This window comes from Notamacropus eugenii, chromosome 3 (assembly GCF_028372415.1).
Source record: "Notamacropus eugenii isolate mMacEug1 chromosome 3, mMacEug1.pri_v2, whole genome shotgun sequence".
NCBI lineage: Eukaryota > Metazoa > Chordata > Mammalia > Diprotodontia > Macropodidae > Notamacropus > Notamacropus eugenii.
In genome coordinates, this window is record NC_092874.1 from 68586859 (window position 1) to 68613229 (window position 26371).

At 37.7% G+C, this 26371-nt stretch overlaps 1 protein-coding gene across 3 annotated transcripts in view; it reads right to left on the reverse strand.

The window, feature by feature from the left end:
• The window catches only part of ODAD2 (outer dynein arm docking complex subunit 2), a 218345-nt gene extending 196153 nt beyond the window's left edge, over positions 1-22192 (reverse strand). For 2 of the 3 annotated variants that reach the window (XM_072651824.1, XM_072651822.1), the window contains exons 1-7: positions 22034-22192; positions 18016-18279; positions 15700-15857; positions 12694-12889; positions 11900-12006; positions 11520-11656; positions 10777-10893 (exon numbers count right to left, since the gene is read on the reverse strand). In XM_072651824.1, the coding sequence (XP_072507925.1) occupies positions 10777-10893; positions 11520-11656; positions 11900-12006; positions 12694-12889; positions 15700-15857; positions 18016-18239 (939 nt within the window). In that variant the 5' untranslated portion in view covers positions 18240-18279; positions 22034-22192. Of the gene's footprint in view, positions 1-10776; positions 10894-11519; positions 11657-11899; positions 12007-12693; positions 12890-15699; positions 15858-18015; positions 18280-20421; positions 20487-22033 lie in introns of all 3 variants that reach the window. The other variant, XM_072651823.1, reaches the window with a different exon arrangement.
• Between the last annotated feature and the right edge of the window lie 4179 nt (positions 22193-26371).

The window sequence follows — 26371 nt, forward strand, 5'->3', positions numbered from 1 at the left end:
AAAGGAATAATTGGACAGATGGAAAAGGAGATGCAAAAGTTAACCGAAGAAAACAGTTTCATAAAAATTAGAATTGGACAAGTAGAAACGAATGACTCTATGAGACAGCAAGAATCAGTCAAACAAAATCTAAAGAATGAAAAGATAGAAGAAAATGTAAAATATCTCACTGGAAAAACAACTGACCTGGAAAATAGATCCAGGAGAGAAAATTTAAGAATTATTGGCCTGCCAGAAACCCACAACGAAAAAAAGAGCCTGGACAATATCTTCCAGGAAATCATCAAAGAAAACTGCCCAGAACTGCTAGATCCAGAAGGCAAAATAGTCATCAAAAGAATCCACTGTTCACCTCCTGAAAGGGATCCCAAACTAAAAACCCCAACAAATATCGTTGGCAAAATCCAGAACTATCAGTTGAAGGAGAAAATACAACAGGCAGCCAGAAAGAAATCATTCAAATATTGAGGAGCTACAGTAAGGATCACATAGGACCTTGCAACTTCTACATCAAAAGATCAAAGGAACTGGAATCTGATATTCCTCAAGGCAAAGGAGCTGGGACTACAACCAAGGATCAACAAGCCAGCAAAGTTCAGCATAACATTTCAAGCAAGGAGATGGACATTCAGGGAAATAAGGGATTTCCAGACCTTCTTGACAAAAATGACAGAACTTAATAGAAAATTCGATCTTCAAATGCTGGTCTCAAGGGAGGCATAAAAAGGTAAACAGGGGGAAAAAAAACAAAAAACTTGTTACTCAATTTGGGCAAACTGTTTACCTCCCTATAAGGGAAGATGATACCTATTAATCTTGAGAATATGAAATATGAAAGATATACATACAAGGAATGGGTATAAAGTAAGTAGTGTGATGATAAAAATATGATTTAAGCATGTGAAGGGATTGTAACAGGAGGTGTGGAAAGGAGGAAGCAGAAAATAGTAAATTACATCACAAGTTCAAAATTATAGTGGAGGGAAAGATGGGAGGGAGTTGAGCATTGTTTGAGAGGTACTCTCATCTGATTTGGTTCAAGGAGGGAACAATAAACTTAAGTACATAATTCTAACTAGCTCTATAGGCAGTAGGAGGGGAAGGGTGAAGAAAGGGGAGGGGAAGCTAAAAGGGAGGGAAGAAACAGTAAGGGTAAAAGGGATCAAAAGGGAGGGGGGCTAAAAGAAGGAAGGGAAGGATGCAGGAGGTGGTGGTGAAAAGTGAAAACTATTGAGGAGGGGAAGGGAGACAGAAGAACTAAAAGCACAAATGGTGGGAAAGAAGATGGAAGGAAATACACAGATTGTAATCATAACTGTGAATGTGAATGGAATGAATTCTCCCATAAAACGGTGACGGACAGTAAAATGGATTAAAAATCATAATACAACAATATGTTGTTTACAAGAAACACGTTTGAAACAGGGGAATACATACAGGTAAAGGTCAAAGGTTGGAGCAGAATATACTGTGCTTCAGCTGATGTAAGAAAAGCAGGGGCAGCAATCCTAATCTCAGACAAAGCAAAAGCAGAAATAGAGCTAATCAAAGAGATAAGGAAACTATATCCTGCTCAAAGGCACCACAGACAATGAAGCAATATCATTCCTAAACATGTATGCTCCAAGTGGTATAGCATCCAAATTCTTAGAGGAGAGGTTGGGGGAATTGAAGGAAGAAATAGACAGCAAAACTATATTAGTGGGAGACCTCAACCTCCCCCTCTCTGAACTTAATAAATCTAACCTCAAAATAAACAAAAAAGAGGTTAATGAGGTAAATAAAACTCTGCATGAGGTAAAGATGACAGATCTCTAGAGAAAACTGAATGGGAATAGAAAGGAATATACCTTTTTCTCAGCCATACATGGCACATATACAAAAATTGATCATGTACTAGGACATAAAAATCTCACAATCCAGTGCAGAAAGGCAGAGGTAGTCAATGCACCATTTTCAGATCATAATGCAATAAAAATTATATGTTATAAAAGACATGGAAAGATAAACCAAAAATCAATTGGAAACTAAATTATCTAACCCTAAAGATGGAGTGGGTTAAACAATAAATCATAGAAACAATCAACAACTTCATTCAAGAGAATGACAAGAATGAGACAACCTACCAGATCTTATAGGACACTGCAAAAGCAGTTCTTAAGGGAAGTTTTATATCTTAGAATGCCTATATAAATAAAATAGAGAAAGAGGAGATCAATGACTTGGGCATGCAGCAGAAAAAGCTAGAAAAAGAACAAACTGAAAATCCTCAAGTAAATACTAAATTAGAAATACTGAAAACCAAAGGATAGATTAATAAAATTGAAATTAAGAAAACTATTGAATTAATAAATAAAACCAATAGGTGGTTTTATGAAAAAACTAATAAAATTGATAAACCTTTGGTCAATTTGATTTAAAAAAAGAAAGAAAATCAAATTACTAATATCAAAAATAAAAGGGGTAAACTCACCTCCAATGAGGAGGAAATTAGAGAAATAATTAGAAATTACTTTGCCCAACTTTATGCCCACAAATTGGACAATCTAAATGAGATGGATGAGTATTTTAAAATACACAAATTGCCCAGATTAACAGAAGAGGAAGTTGAATACTTAAACAACCCCATCTCAGAAAAAGAAATTGAGCAAGCCATCAATGAACTCTCTAGGAAAAAATCTCCAGGGCCAGATGGATTTACAAGTGAATTATATCAAACATTTAAAGAACAGTTAATTCCAATACTATACAGACTATTTTTGAAAACTGGGGAAGAAGGAGTCCACCCAAATTCTTTTTGTGATACAAATATGGTTTTGATACCTAAACCAGGAAGAGACAAAACAGAGAAAGAATTTTATAGACCAATTTCTCTAATGAATAGAGATGCAATAATTTTAAATAAGATTTTAGCAAAACAAATGTATCATCTTATCACTAGAATAACACATTATGATCAGGTAGGATTCACACCAGGAATGCAGGGCTGGTTCAATATTAGGAAAACTATTAGCATTATCGTTCATATCAACAACAAAATTAACAAAAACCACATGATTATCTCAATAGATGCAGAGAAAGCTTTTCACAAAATATAACACCCATTCCTATTAAAAATGCTGGAGAACATAGGAATAAAGGGAACTTTCCATAAAATAATAAGCAGTATCTACCTAAAACCTTCAGCAAGCATTATATTCAATGGAGATAAGCTAGGTGCATTTCCAATAAGATCAGGGGTGAAACAAGGATGTCCATTATCACCATTATTTTTCAATATGCTACTAGAAATGTTAGCTGTAGCAATTAGACAAGATAAAGAAATTGAAGGAATAAGAATAGGCAAGGGAGAAACTAAGTTATCACTCTTTGCAGATGATATGATGATATACTTAAAGAATCCCAGAGATTCAAGTAAAAAACTACTTGAAATAATAAACAACTTTGGCAAAGTTGCAGGTTACAAAATAAACCCACACAAATCTTCTGCATTTCTATATATTAGTAATAAAGCCCAACAGCAAGAGATAAAGAAATCTCATTTAAAGCTAGGGTAGACACTATAAAATATTTGGGAGTCTACCTGCCAAAACAAACCCAGGAACTATATGAACACAATTACAAGACACTTTTTGCACAAATAAAGTTATATCTAAGTAAGTGGAAAAACATCAGTTGCTCATAGGTAGGCCGAGCCAACATAATAAAAATGACAATTCTGCCTAAATTAATTTACTTGTTTAGTGCCATACCAATTAAACTATCAGATAATTATTTTCTAGAGCTGGATAAAATAATATCAAAATTCATCTGGAAGAACAAAAGGTCCAGAGTATCAAAGGGACTAATGAAAAGAAATGCTAGGTAAGGTGACCTAGCACTACCAGATCTCAAATTGTATTATAAAGCAGCAATTATCAAAACCACTTGGTACTAAGAAACAGAAGGGCAGACAAGTGGAATATGCTCGGTACTCAAGACACAGTAGGCAATGAATATAGCAATCTCCTGTTTGATAAACCCAAGGACCCCAGCTTCTGAGAAAAGAACTCACTGTTCAACAAAAATTGCTGGGAAAACTGGTAACAGTGTGGTGGAAACTAGGCATAGACCCATGCCTAACACCATACACAAGAATAAAGTTGAAATGGGTACACGATCTAGGCATAAAAATTGATACTATGGACAAACTGGAGGAGCAAGGAATAGTATATTTATCAGATTTATGGAGAAGGGAAGAACTTTTTACTAAAGAAGAAATAGAAAGCATTATGAAGTGCAAGATGGATAATTTTGATTACATTAAACTGAAAAGTTTTTGCACAACCAAACCCAATGCAACCTAAATTCGGAGGGATGTAGTATATTGGAATTTTTACAGCTAATCTCAGGGATAAAGGCCTCATTTCTAGAATATATGGAAAACTGAGTCAAATGTACAACAAAACAAGTCATTCCCAATTGATAAATGGTCAAAGGATATGAACGGACAATTTTCAGAGGAAGAAATGAAAAATAGCAACAATCATATGAATAAATGCTCTAAATCACTTTTGATTAGAGAGATGCAAACCAAAACAACTCTGGGGTACCACATTATACCTATTAGATTGGCAAACATGACAGAACAGGAAAATGATAAATGTTGGAGAGGATGTGGGAGAGTTGTAACACTAATTCATTGTTGGTGGAGCTGTGAGCTCATCCAACCATTCTGGAGAGCAATTTAGAACTATGCCAAAAGGGCTACAAAAATGTGCATACCCTTTGACCCAGCAATATCGTTTCTAGGACTGTATGCCCAAGAGATCATAAAAATGTTCCACATGTACAAAAATATTTATAGCAGCACTCTTTGTAGTTGCCAAAAACTGGAAATCAAGGGGATGCCCATCAATTGGGAAATGGCTGAATAAATTATGCTATATTAATGTAATGGAATACTATTGTGCTATAAGAAATGATGAACAAAAAGATTTCAGAGAGACCTGGAAAGACTTATATGATCTGATGCTGAGCAAAAGTAGCAGAACCAGGAGAAATTTGTGCACAGCAACGACCACAATGTGTGAGTTTTTTCTGGAAGACTTGGATCTTCATAGCAATGCAAGGACATAAAAAAAAAATTCCCAATGGTCTTCTTAGGCAAAATGCCTTCCACATCCAGAGAAAGAACTATGGAATTCATTCGCAGAATGTAGCAGATCATTTTGTATGTGTGTGTGTGTGTGTACTATGTTTTGGTTTGTTATATGATATCTCCCATTTATTTTAGTTCTTCTACACAGCATGACTACAGTGAAAATGTATTCAATATGAATATATGTGTAGATCCTATATAGAATTATATGCTATCTTGTGAAGGGAGGGGGGTAGTGGGGGATAGGTAAGGGGAAAAAAATCTAAGTTTTATGGTAGTGATTGTAGAACATTGAAAATAAATAAAATGAATATATATATATATATATATTAAAAAAAGAAAAAGAAAAACCTAACAAGAGCTATTACTACATCAATGGCCCTCTGATAACATCAGCCAAGATGTGGTATTTGCTATTAAAGTGGTAGGCCTGGAGTAGGGAAGATCTGAGTTCAAATCCAGCCTCAGACACTTATTAGCTGTGCGAACCTAGGCAAGTCACTTAATCCTGTTTGCCTCAGTTTTCCTTATGTGTAAAATGACCTGGAGAAGGAAATGGCAAATCACTCCAGTATCTTATCCAAGAAAATCCCAAATGAGGTCAAAAAGAGTCAGATATGACTAAAAAAATGACTAAATAAAAGAAAAAAACTGACTTGGAGAATGTCCAAGCCATAGGCAAAATGAAAGAAACCTTCTTTATAGATAATGAGGTCTTCCAAATGTCTCTGATTGCAAATGATATTGTAATGATTGCATCTAGCCCCAGAATCCCCAAGAACTCTTAAAAAAAAGTGAAATTCACAATCATTTTTAAAAGTTCCACTTATCCCTACAACCTAGCTATCTACACAATGAATGGATGAAGAATGCTTATTGTCAAGACTATGATAAACATTTGCAAGAACAATGCAGAGTTGGCCCATCAATACAAAGATCTCAAACAGACTCTGCGCATGGATGTCACCCTAGGTCTGAAACTGAACAGAAGGAGGAAGGTAGGTCAGACTGCCTTTGAAAAAAGTGTCCAATGCTTTTAATGATCTCAAGGATTTTCCTGAAATAAAGGTTCCCTTTCAACATTGCATATTCATATAGATGCTCCACATCCACACATCATGAAATAACATGGTCTCCCAAAAATTCAAGTTGAAAGTTGACTGATCACAGGGCATCAGAGAAGCATATAGCGTAAATAGGATGTATCACATTCCCATTACTGAATTATTCAAGAGGAACAGCCGTGTAAGGATGTTGTCAGAAGGAGACATTATCAGAAAGGAGACAAGCATGTGGATACAATAAAGGATAAACCAACAACCTGAGTGCCCCATACAATGTCATAAAGGAAGGTTCCAGCACATTGATTGGAGCATAATATAGGATATATGGAATGCTGTGGACATGATTCTCACAGGATAGCATAGCATGGACAGATTATGATATGCATTTCTGAGCAATTACCCACACTGTTGAGATCAAACATTCATCAAGTATCAAAAATATTATTTAATACAGTCCAAGGAGCAAACAACATAATGACATTTTCAGAGACAAGTAAGCAACTTTGTCAAAAGGATCTTCCTATATGGTAGAAACAAATGATTAAATGCTCCCAGCTGCTTAAATTCTAATTATGTTCCCAGAGCCCAGGAGAACACCATAAAGTGTTTAAGTGGATATGTTTCCAAGGGAATTGGTTTGTAAAACCAATTTGGTGATTTGATGGCTTTGCAGTATTTGCATTCTCACTATCTTACTTAACAGGGAGTTCCAATCCAATTATATACCAGGCAGTATACTTGATTCTGTGGAAGATATCTCCTCAAAGATGGGACATATATGTGATGAACACTGGGCTTGAAGTGAAAACATCTCGATTCTAGCTCCATACTAGCTATGTGACTGGGAGCAAGACTCTTAAGCAACCTGATATTTACAGTACTAGTACCACAAGGTTGCTGTGGCAAAAGTGTTTTGTAAACTGTGAAGTATAATATAAAGCAAGTGCATGTGAGGTACTTCATAAGTTTTTAGAACACTCTACTCTTGTTGCTATATGGTAATAAAATGTGGACTACAACAATCTCCAGAGATTTAAAAACAGTATCACACAGAGAGCATGAAGAAGCACACAGAATATGTGAGTAGGCTCCAACATATAACCAGTGAGAAACTATGAAGAACATGAATAAAAAATGGCATCACCTTGTCTGGTCATGAGCCAAGGACAAAGGATGCCAGCAGACTGTCAGAGCTGGTAACCTTGAGATACCAGGAGAAAGAGAAAAGACTTTCAACATGTTGGGTAGAACCCCTATGGCAGGCAGAGCACAATCTATCATATGGAGCGCAACCCCGCACGGAGCAGCAGGGACAGGACTCAGAACAGGGTGCCACTGGCAGCAGTTCTCAGATTGCTCAACCCACAAATGCCACAGATAGCTTCAAAGGTCAGTGGGAGGGCTCCTTCACACAAGAGAAGGGAGTGCAGTCTAGACCTCAGGTTTGGAGCCCTCTTCCTACAGCTCCTGGGGTAATTGAGCAGCTGATATGAATCTCAGCCCTGAGTAACAGCCCTGGGAGACCTCTACCTAAAGCCCCTGGGGGAAGTGAGCCATTGATCTAATTCTCAGTCCTGACCTCCATCCTCGGGTGAGGAGGAGCCCTGGTGTAGTGGACCTGAAGTGGTTATGGTGAAGGAATTCCAATTGCAGATTCTGAGCAGAAAAGTTTTTGGTTGTTCCCAGACCAGTGTGCAGTCCAGGAGAGAAGTAAACCTCTTTCCCTTGATTGTGCCACCTTGGAGGAACTGAGAACTTACAGGTCCCCAGATTATACCCACCTCTTGACAAAGGACTCAAAAGTCAAGCTGGGAAAATGTCCAAAAAAGGGAGAAAAAATAAGACTATAGAAGGTTACTTTCTTGGTGAACAGATATTTTCTTCCATCCTTTTAGATGAGGAAGAACAAAGCATAACATCAGAGGAAGTCAAGGCTTCTGCATCCAAAACATCCAAAATAAACATGCAATGGTCTCAGGCTATGGAAGAGCTCAAAAAGAATCTTGAAAATCAAGTAAGAGAGGTTGATGAAAAACTGGTAAGAGAAATGAGAGCGATGCAAGAAAACCATGAAAAGTGAGTCAAGAGCTTGCTAAAGGAGACCCAAAAAATGCTGAAGAAAATAACACCTTTAAAAATAGGCTAACTCAATTGACAAAAGAGGTTCAAAAAGTCAATGAGGAGAAGAATGCTTTAAAAAGCAGAATTAGCCAAATGGAAAATGAGGTTCAAAAGCTCACTGAAGAAAATAATTCTTTAAAAATTAGAATGAAGCAGATGGAAGCTAATGACTTTATAAGAAATCAAGAAATTGCAAAACAAAACTAAAAGAATGAAAAAATAGAAGATAATGTGAAATATCTCATTGGAAAAACAACTGACCTGGAAAATAAATCCAGGAGAGACAATTTAAAAATTAGGGGACTACCTGAAAGGCATGATTCAAAAAACAGCCTAGATATCATCTTTCATGAAATTATCAAGGAAAACTGCCCTGATATTCTAGAACCAGAGGGCAAAATGAATATTGAAAGAACCAATCACCTCCTGAGATACAAAAAGAGAAACCCCTAGGAATATTGCAGCTAAAGTCCAGAGTTCCCAGGTCAAAGAGAAAATATTGCAAGCATCTAGAAAGAAACAATTCGAGTATTGTGGAAATACAATCAGGATAACACAGATCTGGAAGCTTCTAAGGCATTGAAGGGCATAGAATATGCTATTCCAGAAGTCAAAGGAACTAGGATTAAAACCAAGAATCACCTACCCAGCAAAACTGAGTACAATACTTCAGGGGGGAATATGGCCATTCAGTGAAATAGAGGACTTTCAAGCATTCATGATGAAAAGACCAGAACTGAATAGAAAATTTGGCTTTCAAACACAAAAATCAAGAGAAGCATGAAAAGGCAAACAGGAAAGAGAAATCATAAAGGACTTTCTAAAGTCAAACTGTTTATATTCCTACATGGAAAGATAATATTTGTAACTCTTGAGACTTTTCTTAGTATTTGGGTAGTTGGAGGGATTATACACACACACACACACACACACACATACACACATACATATATTGATAGAGAACACAGGGTGAATTGAATAAAAAAGGACGATACCCCAAAAAAATAAAATTGAGGAGTGAGAGAGGAATATATTGGAAGGAGACAGGGAGAAATAGAATGGGGCAAATTATCACTCATAGAGGAGGCAAGAAAAAGCTTTTTCAGTGGAGGAGAAAAGGGGGGAGGTGAGAGGGAAAAAGGGAAGCTTACTCTCTTCACATTTGGCTTAAGGAGGGAATGATATGCTCATGCAGTTTGGTATGAAAGTGTATCTTGTACTACAGAAGGGTAAGGGAGAAGAGGACAAGTGGGATGAGTGGGAATGATAGAATGGAGGGCAAGTGGGAGAAAGGAGTAATCAGAAGTAAACACTTTTGGGGTGGGACAAGGTCAAAAGAGAGAATAGAATAAATGGGAGGGCAGGATAGGATGGAGGGAAATATAGTTAGTCTTCTACAACATGACTATTATGAAAGTTTTTTGCAAAACTACACATATACAACCTATATTGAATTGCTTATCTTCTCAGTGGGGATGGGTGGGGAAGGAGGAAGGGAGAGAAGTTGGAATTCAAAGTATTAGGAACGAATGTTGAGAATTGTTTTTGACTACAACTGGGAAATAAGAAATATAGGTAATGGGGTATAGAAATCTATCTTGCCCTACAAGAAAAGAGAGAAGAAGGGGATAAGGGAAGGGAGGGGTGTGATACAAGGGAGGGCATATTGAGGGAAGGGGTAATTAGAATGCAAGGCATTATGTGGTGGAGGGAGGGGGAAATGGGGAGAAAATTTGGAACTCAAAATTTTGTGGAAATGACTGTTGAAGACTAAAAATAAATAAATAAACATTCAAAAAAAGAACCTTACTGTGCTCCAGATACTCTGCTACAAATACCAGCATAAAGAGTAATAATCCCAGAAGAAGAAAAAAAGAACTCTTATGGCAAACTTTATGGGAGGGTATGGGTACAAGTTGGATAGTATCACTTAGTAATTTGTTTCACTAACAGGAACTCACAAACTGATGGAGTAATATGCATTTAAATACTTGAGTATTTGAGAATAAATGGCTATTTAATTTGAATTATTATTATTTATGACATGTCTTTTGTCCTTAACAATCTTATGGTATAAGGGGATAACCTAATTAAGTCAGAGAGGAAAAAAATCTTCAAATCACATCGGCTAGCAAAATGCCTGAATCCTTTTCTTTATTGTTAATTTACTGAAAAGCTTTTCTGGATAGCATAAGATTGGAAATTCTATCTAACCTAGATGCTAGAAGCAAAAATAATGTGAAAATACCCATAAGTACAAATGTTTATCATTTGCATGCTTTAATAGGACTACTATCAAAAAAGGTGTTGTTGTTTTTTTTAAGCCATGGAATAATTCTCCATTTGAGTTTAAATACATGGTATTTTAGACCAAAGTAACCAAGGGTAAGGCAACTTTAGAAATTGTTATGAGAAAATATAACAAATAATAAGCCATCAGATACAACCTACCTGTTTTGACATATTTTCTGAAAATTTTGCTGATGTGTGTCTTAAAAATGTGACAAGATCTTTAAATATTTCACTGTGCCTCTCATAGTTAATTTCCTCTGCTTCATTTTTTTTGCCCTTAAAGATAAAACTTTTTTATATTATTATCAAGTATTTTATCATATCATTCTATAAATTATACCCTATAGTGCTATAGTTCTTGACAGAATTTTTCTTGGGAGACTAGAATTTAAAATTATGACCTGAAGACAGGGGGCATCATAGAAGCACTTAGAACCCAGACAGCATGGTAGGGATTCTGGGTAGCTTACTAGATTGGCTTCTAGTGGGAATGGGAACTATGGAAGTCCAGTTAAAAGAAAATTCAGGAAATACAGCCACTTGTAACTGTAAAATTTAAAAAGGAGCTCTCAAAATCCATGACCCAGCAAACAATAACAGCAGTTGCTCTGTGCCTCAATGAATTCTTTGAGGGATTTAAATTGTACAATGTAGAATAAATTACTTTAAATCCCATGCAGTGTGACCTGGAAATTTCTTGTTCTGTCAACCCTGCCCAGAATCACTGGATTTGGTATTTCCAAAACACAGCATTGACAGACGAACAAATTATATAGACTCATACTTAGTTATATAGACATAACCTAAGACATAGGGCAGAGAATTACCATCATTAGACTATCACTGGTCTGGCTATAAAGCACATTTGTTGGGTTCTAATTCTGGCTCTGCTTTTTACTTACACCATTTACAAAAACTCCTGCAGTGCTACAAGTCACGTAGATACTATCACAGTCATGTGGTTTCACCATCAAATAACAAATTTCCCCATGCATCTGTCTCCACGGTGGGGCCCGACATCCATTTGCAAATTCAAAGTCTACAAGCAATTAGCAGTCAAAAAAAACAAACAATTTAGACTTGATTTCTGCAAAATGATGACCTTTAAAATAAATTTCCTATTAATTTTAATGAACTGAATTTTTATACCTTATATTTTTACAACCATAAAATTTTTTCATGAATTTTCATTATCTTAAAAGAAAAAAGTGTTCAAATCTGTGGATATTTGAAGTATTTTGAAAATGTTGATACAGAATAAAAGATCTGAAAATATTTGAACCTGATGTATACTCAATAGATTCCAGGACTGTTTGCTCTCCTTCTCCTGAGAAACGCTTGAGTAGATCTACATCATTCTTAATCGTAGCTGGATTTAAACGTATTTCTCTGAAATTGACAACAACAAAAAAAGCCCTCAAATCTGATATGTAAAAAGTATATCCCCTGAAAACAAATGAAAAGTATTATTTTTTTCAGAAAGGAATATCCTTCGTTTTATAGTATTAATTGTTTGTTAACATACAGTTTATTCCATAATGCATTTTGATTAAATACTCTATGCAACTATCTACTAAATTATTAATTACATGTCCTAATTAGATTAATTTTATAAAAATGAACAAAATTTATGTTATGTTGTCATATCTTCATTATACTTTAGTAATAATGTGAAGGAAAATCTTGTAGATTTTTGAAAAGCATATAGTCACTTAACATTTTCAGAATTAAATAAAAAGTAACTAAAATGGTTTAATCATTTTAATGTGTACAATCAACTGAGTTGATAAAGCAGTTTATGCCTTATTCAATAATGTGAAATCATTAAAAAAATTATATTAGTTTAATTTCATTTTAATGTGAATATTTATTTAAATTATAAAAGCCTCAGTTTTCTCTTTTGTTAAAAAGAGATTGGACTAGATGATTCCTAAAGGTCTAATTCTAAAATTGTAAGACTTCAATATTGTTTCCCATTTTTTTCTACCAGTTGAAAAAAAATTTTTTGGTGAGCTTAAACTTTCTTTACAAAGACTTTTCTTACCCAAGCCCTTCCCCCACACCTAGCCCACTTACAAAGAGATATGTTTTAGAGAATTATTGAGGAGGAGCACATCCAGTTGCTGCAGCAGAAGTGAGATTTTCATTTTAATACTTGCATGACCATCATCTTTTTTCATTTTATCTAAGAAACGTATTGCAGACGAATCTTCTTCTCCTTCCACTATACCATATCCTGCGCCCAAAATTTTCACTACAGGGTCTCTATTAGCTGCCAAAACACAAGCACAACATCCTTCTATTTAGCTCCCTATCTTCAGTTCAAAGGAACACAGATAGATAGCTAGAAACTACCTTCAAAGTCATCTAGTCCTATAATGTCAAATTCTAATAGAAACAGTGTGGTATAGTCATCTTCAGTCATATCCAACTTCATGACCCCATTTGGAGTTTTCTTGGCAAAGACACAGGAGTAGTTTGCTATGTCCTTCTCCACCTCATTTTTAGATGAGGAAACTGAGGCAAAGAGGGTTAAATGACTTGTCCAGGTTCACACTGCTAGTAAAATCTGACACCAGATTTGAACTCAAGATGATGAGTCTTCCTGACTTCCAGTCCAGCACCCCATCCACTATACCATCTAGATGCCTATATATTGACATAGAAAACCATAAATGAACATCATTTATACTACACCACATTTTAACTTCTTTTGTTAAAAACTTCCCAATTGCCTTTTAATCTGGTTCCTGCCCCACTCTGGAGTTTTGCTGGCTGCTTGTATGTAGCCTGGGGAATCCAACATCTCTGATACAGTCCAATCCCTTTATTTTATAGTTGAAGAAACTGAGGTCTGCAGAGATTATGTGACTTGGACAAGGTCATAGAGGTAGTTAATAAAAGAGCCAGGATTTTAACCCAGGTCCTCATGCTCCACCCAGCAATCTTTCCATTACACCACCCTGCCTCCTCAATATATATCTAGAATGAAAATTAATTAACTACTTCAAGAACTAAAAATTAGTCCATAAATTGCTTTAACTTTTGGTGGTGAGATTTGGTTGTTAACACTAAAAATAAATTGTCCATGCCTAAATGTAGTACAATCCCTCTTTCTCAGCTCCTATGCTGTCTCTTGCCTCCTACTACTCTGTCCTACATTCAGATTGTCTGAGCTCTTCTACTTACCTTAAGACTACTTCTGCAAAACGGAGCCAGCAGTGTTACACATACCTAGTTGGTGGTAAAAGTAGCACCTCTTTAATTTATACTTATATTATAATCATAATATACCTCTTTTTTTGCTGTAGATACATGCACATGTTGATGGACTATGTACATGTAGGTTTCAAAGCCACTGAGTTCTAAATTTTGAAGAAGCTGAGGATCAATTGTCAGATGCCCAAACATCTGACTAAATAGACTAAAAAAAAATTGCCCTTTACCATCCCTATTTATGAAAGAGTAGGGGTAGGAGTACTGTTTATAGAATTTGCCTTTAATTTTGGGAAGATTGTTAGGTTAGAGAAGGAGGTGTTTGGATTCATGTCAGAAGGGCTACAAGGAAAATAGTGATGTTTAGAGGAAATTACTGGGTGGGAAAGTGCTTTAGAACAGAGAATGACCACTGAGGGACAACTTTTTAACAAGTAGTGAGAATCTAGGAAAGGAAAAGAAGGAGAAGTTGAAGAGATATATTCGAAGGGAAGCAAGAAATGACTAGATTGTGGCTCACTTGGCTATGGAGAAGGTAGCTTTGACCAGAAACCAAGAGATCGACATGGAACCCAGGAAAAATGAACAAACACTAGTCCCGATAGAGAAAGAGCAAGTAACTATTCTGGAAATGAAACAGATAAAACTTTTTATAAAAACATATCCCAAGGTTTCTTAATCTGGAGTCTATGAAATTAGTTTTTTTAATGTGATCACTGTATTTTAACATAATTGGCTTTCTTCATATTACTGATTTTAAGTATTTAAAATTTAAGCTCTGAAAGGGGATGTATAGATGTCATCAAAAAGAGGTTTTTATGACACAAAAAAAGATTAAGAATTTCTGCTTTAACCAGATTCAGAGAATATGCCACATATTGGTACATGATCTATTTATCTACATTTACTCATTAAAGTGATTTCATACTCTTCAAATGCTATATAAAATATTCTTGATCCTTCATGGAAATAGGAATGAGAGAGTTGGAAAGGGTTAAGCTGAAGTTTGAAGTCTTACAAAGAAAAATCCTCTTCTCTCAATTCTAGCCTTGGGTGACAAGCATAGGACATGGGGTACATTCGTTTAATCCTGGGTACTTCTGTCAGAGTTTTCTTCCATGGTAACCAAGCTAATAGTAGGACATGGACCATATGGACAAGGAGCTAATTTTACTTATTAGAAATATCTGGAACAACATCATAGCAGATAATCAAATCCATCCTTTCCCTGGGCTTTCAGAGTTTCAGTGGAGTCTTACATCATGTGAGTGGCTCAGCCAAAAGAGAAACTTGTACTTAATTGTACTTAAAGAGATTATCTCTAGGGCTATGAGAGCAGGAGCTGTGACTGTTGCCTTGGCAGTGTCCTCCAGACCAATGTAGGGCTTGGGGGCTATGCAGGACAGATTTATGGTTTCTCAAAGAGGATACCTCGTTGTCACTCTCCTATATTCATAGAGGAGGGGCAAAAAGGGAGGAAGAAAGAGACATGTAATAACTCTGGAAAGGTATGCTAGAAACAGATTGGGAGGGTCTCTAAATGCCAAATACAGGTCTTGGTCTTTTACCAAGTGAGATCACATATAGAAAGCATTTTGCAGACCTTAGAGTACTACAGAACTTCTAACTGCTGGAGCTACTGTTGCTGCTGGTGTTATTTTTCCTTTTCCTCTTGTTTCTTTCTCCCGATTATTACAAACTCTTATTGAGCCACTGCACTTGCTGGGAAAGGAAAGTGTCATGGTGTGACCTGTGCTTTAGGAATATCACACACTTAGAGGCTGTGCACAGGATAGATTGTTGATGAGAGACCAATTAGGAAGCTAATTAAATGTCTGAGTTTACAAATCTGATTATGGATACCACCTTCAAGGCATATTTGTGTTTCCTTCAGCTTTTTATCCTTGGCAAGCTCTAACAGGCGCGACAGTTGACCAAAGCTACTGACTTGAATATCCTTTCCAGACAAAATCAGTAATGGCTGCCCATCTTTGGAATTTTCTTCGGATAGGACTCCTGTGTCACTGGGGAGGGGAGAAGAGGAGGGGGCAGGGAAGGGTAGAGGCAAATGAAGGATTGATGTTAGATTCATTCCTAACAAAACTTTCTTAAAAGAATGGAATTCTAATACATTTGAACAAGAAACTTCTCAAGGTTATTTATGGCACACAGAAAGTATGAATACTTACATTGGAGAGTTGCCCCTCCCCACCTTATTCAGCAAACATGTATGACCATAATCCCTAGGACTTAGCAGCACTCATCAGCAAGTATATAGGAACTAGAATGATGAATTTCCCTTTTCAATCTATGCATGGCTGCACTAAGTCAGATAAGTACAAGGGGAAAACTTTGTTTTTCTCTTGTCTAAGTGTCTGATACATTTGAAAAAAAAAAAAAGAGTAGTACTACAAAATCATTCACTATTTGGTAATTTTTCCTTTAAGGTTTTTCATACCACATCAGTTAAAGGTTAGACAATTTCTGGGTTACTCTTTATTTATAGACAATGCATCCACCTTTATAAAGGTATGATGAAGTTCATGATTTGCAAACACAGCAAATTGCAAACAGGCTTCTTTACCAACTTTGTTATTTTTAAGGTTGATTTCCCAAAATATGAACTTCAGAATACAAACTAATGAGAGGGATGAGATTTTTCTTTTTTTTAAAAAAATGACTAAATATAAGCAAAATACTTATTTATTAAATAAAGTTTCTTTGTTTTTTTATTCACTTTCCCTGATAAATGAGACTTATGCTGAGAATCTCACAGGGACAAGAAGCCAATTTTTCCCCCCAAGTTTCACTTTACTCTGAGGAGCATTCCCTTTAGATATGTTCCACATCCCAGTTTCTCAACTGATTTAACTTAAGAACAAAATGTAACTTCTATCATTTTTTTTTTTATCATGGAAGTCAAAAGACCTTGATCAAGGACAATCTTGTTAGGCTGGGATACTTATGGGTATGGGAGTAGGTGTGTGTATATTTTTATAAACAAAAATATGTATATATAAATATATATATACTTGCATATATATGTATGCGTTGTGTATGTATTTTTAAATTTAGGCCCTACAAAAAATATTCAGGATGTGTTATAATATTTCAAATCCTTACAAACTGTTCACCACAAAATTATTATTATTTTTTTTTTTTTACTTTTTTATGCATGTTATTTCTTCTCCCACAGGGACAGTATGGTGTAGTAGATTGAGACATAGCCCTGGAGCTAGAAATACCTGGGTTCAGGTCCTGTTTCTGACACATATTATATGGCTGTATGACTCTGGGTAAGTCACTTACCCTCTCAATTGCTCTAGGCCAGTGGTGTCAAATTCAAATAGAAATACAGACTGCTAATCAATACGTAAGGATCCCTGAAGGCTGTATATTGACTTAGTTTTAAAATGTGATATTACCTATGATTAATTATATTTTTATTTATTTATTAAATATTTCCCAATTACATCTTCATCTGGTTCAGGTCACACCTGGGCATGCTGCGTTCTGCATGAAGCAACTATGTTTGACACCTCTGCTCCCAGATGCAGAAAAGGATTTGCTTGGGTAAAATGAATTTCCTTTTCTGTGAGTTCCCTAAACGAATTAAATCACAAGCCTGGTCTCCAGTTCTGATGGATAGAATTTTGCCCCTTGTTTTGCCTGTTCATTTGATTTTCTTGTTTTCTTGACAATATTTAAGTTTACAATTTTTAAAAATAGTGTTTATTAAAGCAAGGGAGTGGACTTGTTTTGCTTGGTTGCAGAAAACAGAACAGAGGAAATGACATAACAAATATTTGTTGAATTGAATATTTCATTTACATCTTTTCTATCAACTTTAACATCAACTTAGTCTCTCACTATTTGCATTGGGATTTAAGGACAATAAAGACACCTTGAATTCATTTAGCTGAGGGACATGCCTTCCCTGAATTATCCAGGTCCTCGATCCCTCTCCCCCACCCCCACTTCCTAATCTGTAGCTGCTTGATACTCAGGCCAAAGTGATATTACTGGTCTGAGCCTCTAGGCCCCTGAGCCAATCCACATCTCAAGGCTTCAATAGCTTTTTAAGGAAAAATTAGTCTAACTTGCATGAGGGGAAGGATTAAAATACTGCTCCTACCACAACGACAAAGATATTAGACTTACTAAATGCAGGTATAGGCTTACCTGACAATGTAACCTGATTCAAATTCTGAAGGCTCCAACGTTGTTTTCCATCGAAGTGGCTCTTTGAAAACAAATTCTGCCTCTTGAGGATATTTAACACGGAAGGACTCCACAAACTTGATAATGTCATTTAGAAGAGCTTCGTTTAAAGGAGTTAGTTCTAAGGTGCCTTTTCCAAATCCAGCAGTAGTCCACTGAGCAGCTCTTGTTAATGCCACCCCCATGGAATGAGGTGATTAGCAGACTTGAACCTTAACAGACAAACTACACCAAGAAATCAAAAAGACACAAAATACTGCTGGTCCTGCCTGTTTGAGGGAACACTCTCATTTTTAATTGAAAAGAAGGAAAACAACCCACTATTACCCCCACCCAACTTCCATTCTGTTTCTCAACAAAGATACAACAGCAAACAACAATTCATTGTGAATGGTGATTCTTTTTTTACCATCCTTCTAGGAGTAAGTAAAATGTTTGCTAAGGTCCCTTCTAACTTTGAAATATGGATTTAGTACAAAGTAGGAACTAAACCACCATGCTATAGCATGGTAACCACTGACTAGCATATGAAACACTTTCTGATTTTCTTCTAGATAAGTGAAGGGTATGGATATGTGATTTCGTAAGCATGGGGGAATATAGTGTGAAAATGCCCTCCACCAATACAGATCAGCAACTCATCTATAACTTTTAGTCTTATAGAAGAAGGGTTCTTATCCTGAAGTTAATGGATAGATTCCAAGGGGTCTTCAGACTTGGGTGGTTAAAAAAAAATCTTTTTTTTTTTCACTAACCTCTAACTAAAATTTAGTATTTACTTCAATCATGAATGTAGGAAATAAAACATTATTCTGAGAATGGGTCCACAGGCTTCACCAGACTGCCAAAGGGGTTCATGACACCCATGAAAAAGGGATGTCATGAAGCCCTTTTCTTATCTAGGATTCTAAGCAGTTAAGTATGGAACCAAGTCTTCTGGACTCCAAGTTCATCTCTATCCACTAGGTCACACTGCCTCTACTTTCATGCCATTCTGAAATTAATAATTTTCTTATTCCTTGCCCCTAAGTCCTAAAGCTATGATTCCAAGGTTGAATGAAAAGAACTGAAGACAGTTGATCCATTTGAGCTATTAGAAATAAAGACTGCTCATTAGGAACTGGGTTACCACATCCAAAATGAAATAGCAAGTTGTGCAATTATGCTGCTGGAGAGGACTTTTTTCTCAGTATTTTGATCTGAAGTCTCTCCCTTCTTAGCACTTTAGTAAATAAATGTGCAATGATGTTTGAAATTCACAATGACAATTCTGAAACATTTGCATGATCCTATGTGGCATTTAGCTTGATTTAATGGGAGTAAAAGTTCAGAAGAGTTTTGGTGTTGTTTTTCTTCTAATGTCCTTGAAAACCAGTAATTACAGATGATATTTATGAATGGTAGCTAATGGTAATAGCTACTACTACTTACTACTACTACTACTACTACTATTACAACTACTACTAACTACAGCTAAGTAGGTAGCATTTATACAGCACCTTACCCTTTTGATCATCACAATAACCCAGAGATAAGTGCTGTAATTATCTCCTTTTTAGAGAAACTGTGTCAGATAGAGGTTAAGTGACTTGCCCAGGGTCACACAGCTAGTATCTGATGCTGTATTTGAAGGTCTTCCTTACTCCAGATCTAGCTCTCTATCCAGTGCACCACTTAGCTGCCTAGTAAATACAACATTTGACTCCTCAGAGCATCCTACTCCTTATTCATACAATAAAATAGAGTTCACTGTAATTCAGAATTCTCAAGAGACTACTTGGAAAATCTAATTAAAATGAAAGCTTTTAAACCTGAATGACCCAGAACGGTGGTTAAAAAAAAAAAGTCTATCATTCAAAGGACAATTTTATATTCCTCTGCTTCATTTTGGCTGAGCAGAGCTAGTTTAAAATAAGAAACCTTAAAGATAGTAATGAACTAGGATTACTGACCTGCCATGTTGATAAAAAAATAATAATAAATCATATTTGTTTCTTTAAACCACTAGGTGGCAAAATGGATATAACATCAGACCTGGAATTAGGAGATCCAAATTCAAATTTGGACTCAAAGACTTATTAGCTGTGTGACCTTGGACAAGATCTTTAACTTCTGTGTGACTTAAGTTTCCTCATCTGGAAAATGATGATCTTAATAGCACTATCACTCAAGGAGGTTGTGAGGATAAAATGTAAAGTTTTGTGAACCTTAAATGCCATTATTATTGCCAAGCAAAATGGGGGTTGGCAGCAATTAGCCTCCCTCCCCAAGATCTCACAGAAGAAAATGTTTGTTTGAAAATACGACAAAAATTAAGAATTCACTTATCCCAAAATCCCTGGGGTATTTCCTAAGTAAAAGAATTACCTAGAAAATATATGATTTGGAGATTTTTCTTCTGCATTCCAAACAAGATGTTAGCACATGGAATTCTACATTTAAAAAAAAAGGTAATTAAAATCTGCAAAGTTTGAGTCATATTTGATAGTGATTGTGTCACTCTTTCTACATCTTCTCTCTATTTCATTTTAAAAGCAGACTTCTAAAATGCCTCTCTAGTGTATTTAAGACACTTTGGAAACAGTTACTCTTATCAGAGTCACAGATAAGGTAAATGCATTATAAAACAGAAGCATTCTTCAGAGGTAATGTAGCTATCAGACAGAGTTTATGGCTTGTGATCAGAGAGATCCAGGTTCATATCCTCCGTCTGACACTAGCAGTGTCTATCTTGACACATCACTTAACCTCCACTTACCCAAACTGCCTAAGTCATACACTAAATCCCTCATTTCTTGTACTCATTATGCATTCAGAATAAAAGTGAAGTACATGATTCATTTAGACAAAAAACAATTAGACAAATAATGTAGACAAAAAAAAAATCTAGGTTCTCCTACCTAAACTGAGCTATTCATCTCGTTTCTTGTTTTCTTTGATAATAAAATGTACACAAAAGTATTTGTTCACCAGTCATTTTTAAGATTCACTGCCCAAAACGGTGCTTTCCAAATTTTTCATTTACTACAAATAGCAGGAGGCCTAATCCAGAAGCTAACTCATGCATGACTCCTATTACTCAACTGAGCTTAACACCTAAATGTTGCAGAACGGAATCCTCCATAAAGTTTGAAGATATGTGTACTGTATTACATCCAGACACTTGTTGCCAAGAGGCCAGTCTGGAACATTTAAAGAAATAGAAATGGTTATAAAGAAAACAGACTTCTCAGGGATAGAGGAATTGAAGGAAGGAGAGTAGTAGGAAGGGTGGGAGAGGATACCAGAGCCTGGAGAGGTGGGCAGATTTGTAGAAGGAGCGCAGGGTTAGGAATTGGGATAGCGGTTGGCAGAAAAGGGGCAAGGTTACAGAAGAGCCGGAATTGTAGGGAGTTCAGGAAGACTGCAGGAGAGCCTGGCATTACAGGAGAGTCAACTCAGTCTATAGGAGACTGGGTGAAATTAGGACTCGGGGGAGGAGAGCTGGAGGACCAGAGGCCGCGGGAGGAAAAAGTTGGGAAAATGGGGCAAGGGTGGGGGGAGGGAGGGGATTCGGGAGCGGGGAAGGAAATGCAAGGGACAGAACTGAGGTCTGAAGGGATGTAGCTGAAGGTGAGAAGGGAGAGGCTCCGCCATGGGCGTGTCCTTGAGGGACAGGGCGTGGGGAGGGGCGGGCTTGGGCAGGGCTGAGGGGTGGGCTCACCAAGTCGGGGGAAATAAGGCCGAGGGCTGGGGAAGGGAAAGGGGAGGGTGCGCCTGCAGGATGGAGGCAGATTGGGGCTGGAAAGGTGGCCAGAATGTGCACGAAGCTGGCAGTGCCAAGCAGCGCGGGGGCAGCTTCGGTTGCAGGGAGCCCCATCGTCCCCTTCCCCCCAGTGCCAGCCCCTAGAATGGTCTCCGACCCCGAGGAGGCGGCAAGAAGCCACCCGTGGCCCTCCCCGCCCCCAGTCCCTGAGGCCCGCCGTCCCTACTCACTCACCTGTGGCCGGAAAGCAGGAGCGGGGCCCACCTGTGCCCTCTGACCAACCTACATCCTAACCACCTCCGGGCAGTTACTCGCTCCGGGACCTCCGCTCAGCTGCCGCGGTTGCTAAGTCGCGGGGGAAACATTGCAGCCTGGGCGCTGCTAGGAGACCCCGCCTGCCCGGGGGGCACCTGGGGGAGGGGCTCCATGGCATTCCCCGCCCCCTGGGCAAACCCCGGGAGGCCAAGAGGCCCCTGACTGCTCCCTGTGAGGGGGGCGCATCCTTAGGGGCAAAGGTGAACCCCGCACTTTGGCAAACCCTCTGGACCCCAGCCGGTTTCCCCGCCCGAAGACCCAGTGTTGCCCCGGGGATACCTTGGTACTGGGAGGCTCGTCTGCGGGTTGTATCCGCCCCGGGGCATGTGACCTCCTGAAGGCTAAGGCCTGTTTTGTTTCGTTCCTGGTGGGCACCGGGTGGGCATTTAATCAAGGTAGGCTTTTCTTGGTCCCTGTCCACTCTCGCCCCACCAGCCCCCTTCCTCTAAAAACCCTTCCATTTCCACTGCATACGTCTTGTGCATACATAGCTGATTGCCTCTTGGCTTCTCCATTAGTATGTGAGCTCCTCGAGGACCGGGATTGTGTCATCCTTTCCTTGTATTCTTTGCGCTTAAGCACGAAGCCTAGCATACGATAAGGCTTTAATAAATGTATGTTGACTATCCGATTGGCTTAATGGATGGCCTTGGGACAAAGGGGGCAGGCAGGTAACTTTGGTCAATAATTCTCTGCGAGTTTGAGTGAGACTGTCCACCCTTGCGGACAACCACCTATTGCCTTCTCTTCCTGTGCGATCCTCGTCCACGTCTTTCTGTAAAATTTCATAGAGGGTGTGCCCAAAATACAAATGGCTTCCCTCTTGTGACGTTAACATCTCAGAGGTACCAGCCTTTGGGCTCACTATCTATATGATATATGACTAGCCTACCTCCTTTTCTGGCCATACATAATCCTTGGTGTCTTTTAAGCCGGTACTGGAAACCACGTTGCTACTGGTAACATGCGGCTACCTTTCTTACTGCTCTTAGAGTCATCTCAAATTTCCTTCTTTAATGATCGTGGGATCATGTGATCCTATAGTTTGCAGCCATAAAGCATTGCTGGAAGAATCTCATGGTTTGATAGGTGGGCATTAATGAATGCAGAACCTTGGGATGGCTGAGCACTGAGCAATGTTCTAAATGCAATTCATTCTGCTCTTGCCTGTCTGAGGTGAGTGGAATGATGTGCCACACTGCATATCATAATCTGAACAAAATGTTTGTAGGCACTTGGTTTTTCCTTTACTGATTGCTCAGCCAATCATTTCTTAGTGGCAGTGGGCTTCCCTGAAGAGGATACATGATATTCTGAGGGGCTGTGCAGTCAGTATTATGACATCTGAAAATACCTAGAGAAGCTAAGTACCATGGTGTCCCCTAAAACACATGCTAATAACTCTAAACTAATGCAAATAGCAAGTTATAATAACAACTCAAGTAAACAAAAGCTTTTAAAAAATTCTGGAAATAATAGCCTCCTTACTGGCCTTGCCTCCAGTCTGTCAGCTTTCTAATTCATCCATTGTAGAAGTAACTTTCCTAATGACATGCTAAAGTCATGCTACTCTACTCAAGAACTTTCAGTTGTTACCTACTTACTAAACATCACAAGCCTACCTGCCCAGACTTACTTACTCCTCGTCTCCTTCATGTACTCTACTTTCTAGCCAAAGTGGACCACTCTCTAGCCCAGAACTCATCACCGTACTTTGTTTATATTCTCCGTAGCCCAATTGTTGAAGAGATATCTTCCCCATAAAACTTTCCTTGATCCTCCAACCAAAAGGTAACTATCTTTACTCAAATTTCTCATAGGGTTTGACTTTGACATCTCCTTTGAACATAGTTTAACCTCTGCTTAACAATTCAATTGTAAAGTTCTTAAAGAATGTCTGTGTCATAGTACCTGGCACACAGCAAGCACTTAAATGTTTCCCATATGCCTGCCTGATCACAGGAAAATAAGTTAACCTCTCTGAACTTCTTTTTCTCATGCTTTACTAACATTTTTGCATCATCTGTCTCACTGTTATCATGTAGATACTATATCTATATCTACACTGATATCATGTAGAAACTATTTTTTTGCAAATTGTAAAGTGATATGTCTATGTTATCTGTCAGTCTTTGTATCATCTATCTAATAATTTAGGTCTCTGTTTCCTTCATCCTTACACACACCTTAGTTTCTTCCATATCGTAGCAATGAGTGAAATTCAGGTGAATAAAATGACATCATCTTCTCTCCATCTTTAAAAAAAAAAAAAAAGAATGCTGGTTTTAAAGTTATCTTTGCAGGCCCATTCCCAAACACACTGACTTTCGCATTTTTTTTTTTTGGACCAGACTTTTGATTTGATCAGTGTAGGAAACTCTCAGTAAGGAATTTCTGTTAAAGTAGATGGTAAGTTCTCTGCACCACATATTCTTAGAGTCTCCTGCTGGACATTGAGGGGTTAAGTGACTTGTCCAGGTTTAATTAATATGTGTCTGAGGCAGGACTTGAACCTGTATCTTCTTGATTCAAAGGCCAGCTCTCTGTCCACTGTGCCACGTTACTTCTCAGCATGTTTGTATATGGTAGTATTTAATAAATACTTGGTAAATTGAACTGTTGGATTTCTTTATTCCTACTCTAAATTGTTATTTCATAGTCTATAAGTTCCTTATAAGATATGCTTAGTAATAATCATGCTATGTATTAGCTATATTTTTCTAAAAGTGGCTTTTTCTGCTCTTGATAAAATATGCCTGTTATCTCTGTCACCAGTAGGCAATGCTTTGGATCTTAGCAAAGCTGCTTGATCTCAAATATGGCAGTTGTTTGTCAATTGTCGACTAGCTCTGAACCCAATGTTAAAAATGCATGGAGTTGATGTCAGTCTATGAGTATGCATGTGTCTGCCAATCATACCCCTTAGTTTGTACCTTTACCTGTTTTGTCATTCCTTTTTTCCATTTGACATCTGTCAATCAAATGGCTCTATGCCAGTCATTATCGTAGTAAGCAGTTCACTTTACTTAAACAAAAGGTAATAAAAACAGAAGCATTACTTTCATATACAACAGACTCTACATTCCATTTAATCCCAGGATCAGTCTTGCCCTCCTCCCATGGCAGGTAAAAATAAAAGCTTTTTGGGCCTCTTGTCCATTTTCTCTTATTCACAAACTCCATAGTCACTCAGGGTCACAGGATTATATGAATCAATATCTAGCCTTAAATGTTACAGCCCCTGTTAAAACCAGAGTTGGATTAGATTAATCTCCAATCCATTGTCTACACCAAACTTGGAGTAATCTGTGGCAGCCTTTATTGATTTCCTCAGTCACTGCTAAACAGGACAGGAGGATGCTGTCCCTAGAGTCTCAGGATGATTCCATTGGCTCCTTGGCTAGCTAGGCAGGAATATACCTAGGCTAGTTGCTACCACCATTGTTCATGACAGTTGAATTCTGTGAAGGCAGTGGGAAGTTTCTGTACCAGAGGTCTTGCTTAAGTGAAAGATATGGTCCTTCCTTCACTAGCTTGCTCTTCTACCCTTCCTTCCCTCACCCCATCCCCACCCTCCGAGCATCTATGCCTTCTCATCTATCCCCTGGCTTTTCCACCTTCAAAGTCCAATTGGATATAGGCTCTTACTCATATACCTCCTTCCCCAAAGGTCCTCAGTCCAATCTTATGGCACAGAACACTTTCATTTGTGTATTTGTATATCAGTATCTAGCACAGTGCCTGGCACATAGTAGATGATTATTAAATGATTGTTAGTTGATTGATGTCACCACTAGGCATGGATCTATGTCTTAGCAGGAAGTGGTCAGTCAGACCTTTGTTTGAAGACCTCCATGAAACGGAACCCTAAAGTAGCCCTATCTCCTGAAGTAGCCCATTTCACTTTTAGATAGTTATAATTATATTATAAGCATGTTTTTCACTAAATAGAACTCAAACCTAGCACTCTACTACTTCCACCAGGACCAGCAGATTGCTTCTTCCATCCCTGGAGTTGTGAACTGATTCAACCATTTTAGAGAGCAGTTTGAAACTATGCCCAAAGGGATATAAAACCATGCATACTCTTTGATCCAGCAATAATACCACTACTAGATCTGTATCCCAAAGAGATCATAAAAAAGGGAAAGGGATCCACATGTACAAAAATATGTACAGCAGCTCTTTTTGTGGTGGCAAAGAATTGGAAATTGAAGGCATTCCCATCAATTGGGAATGGCTGAACAAGTTGTGGTA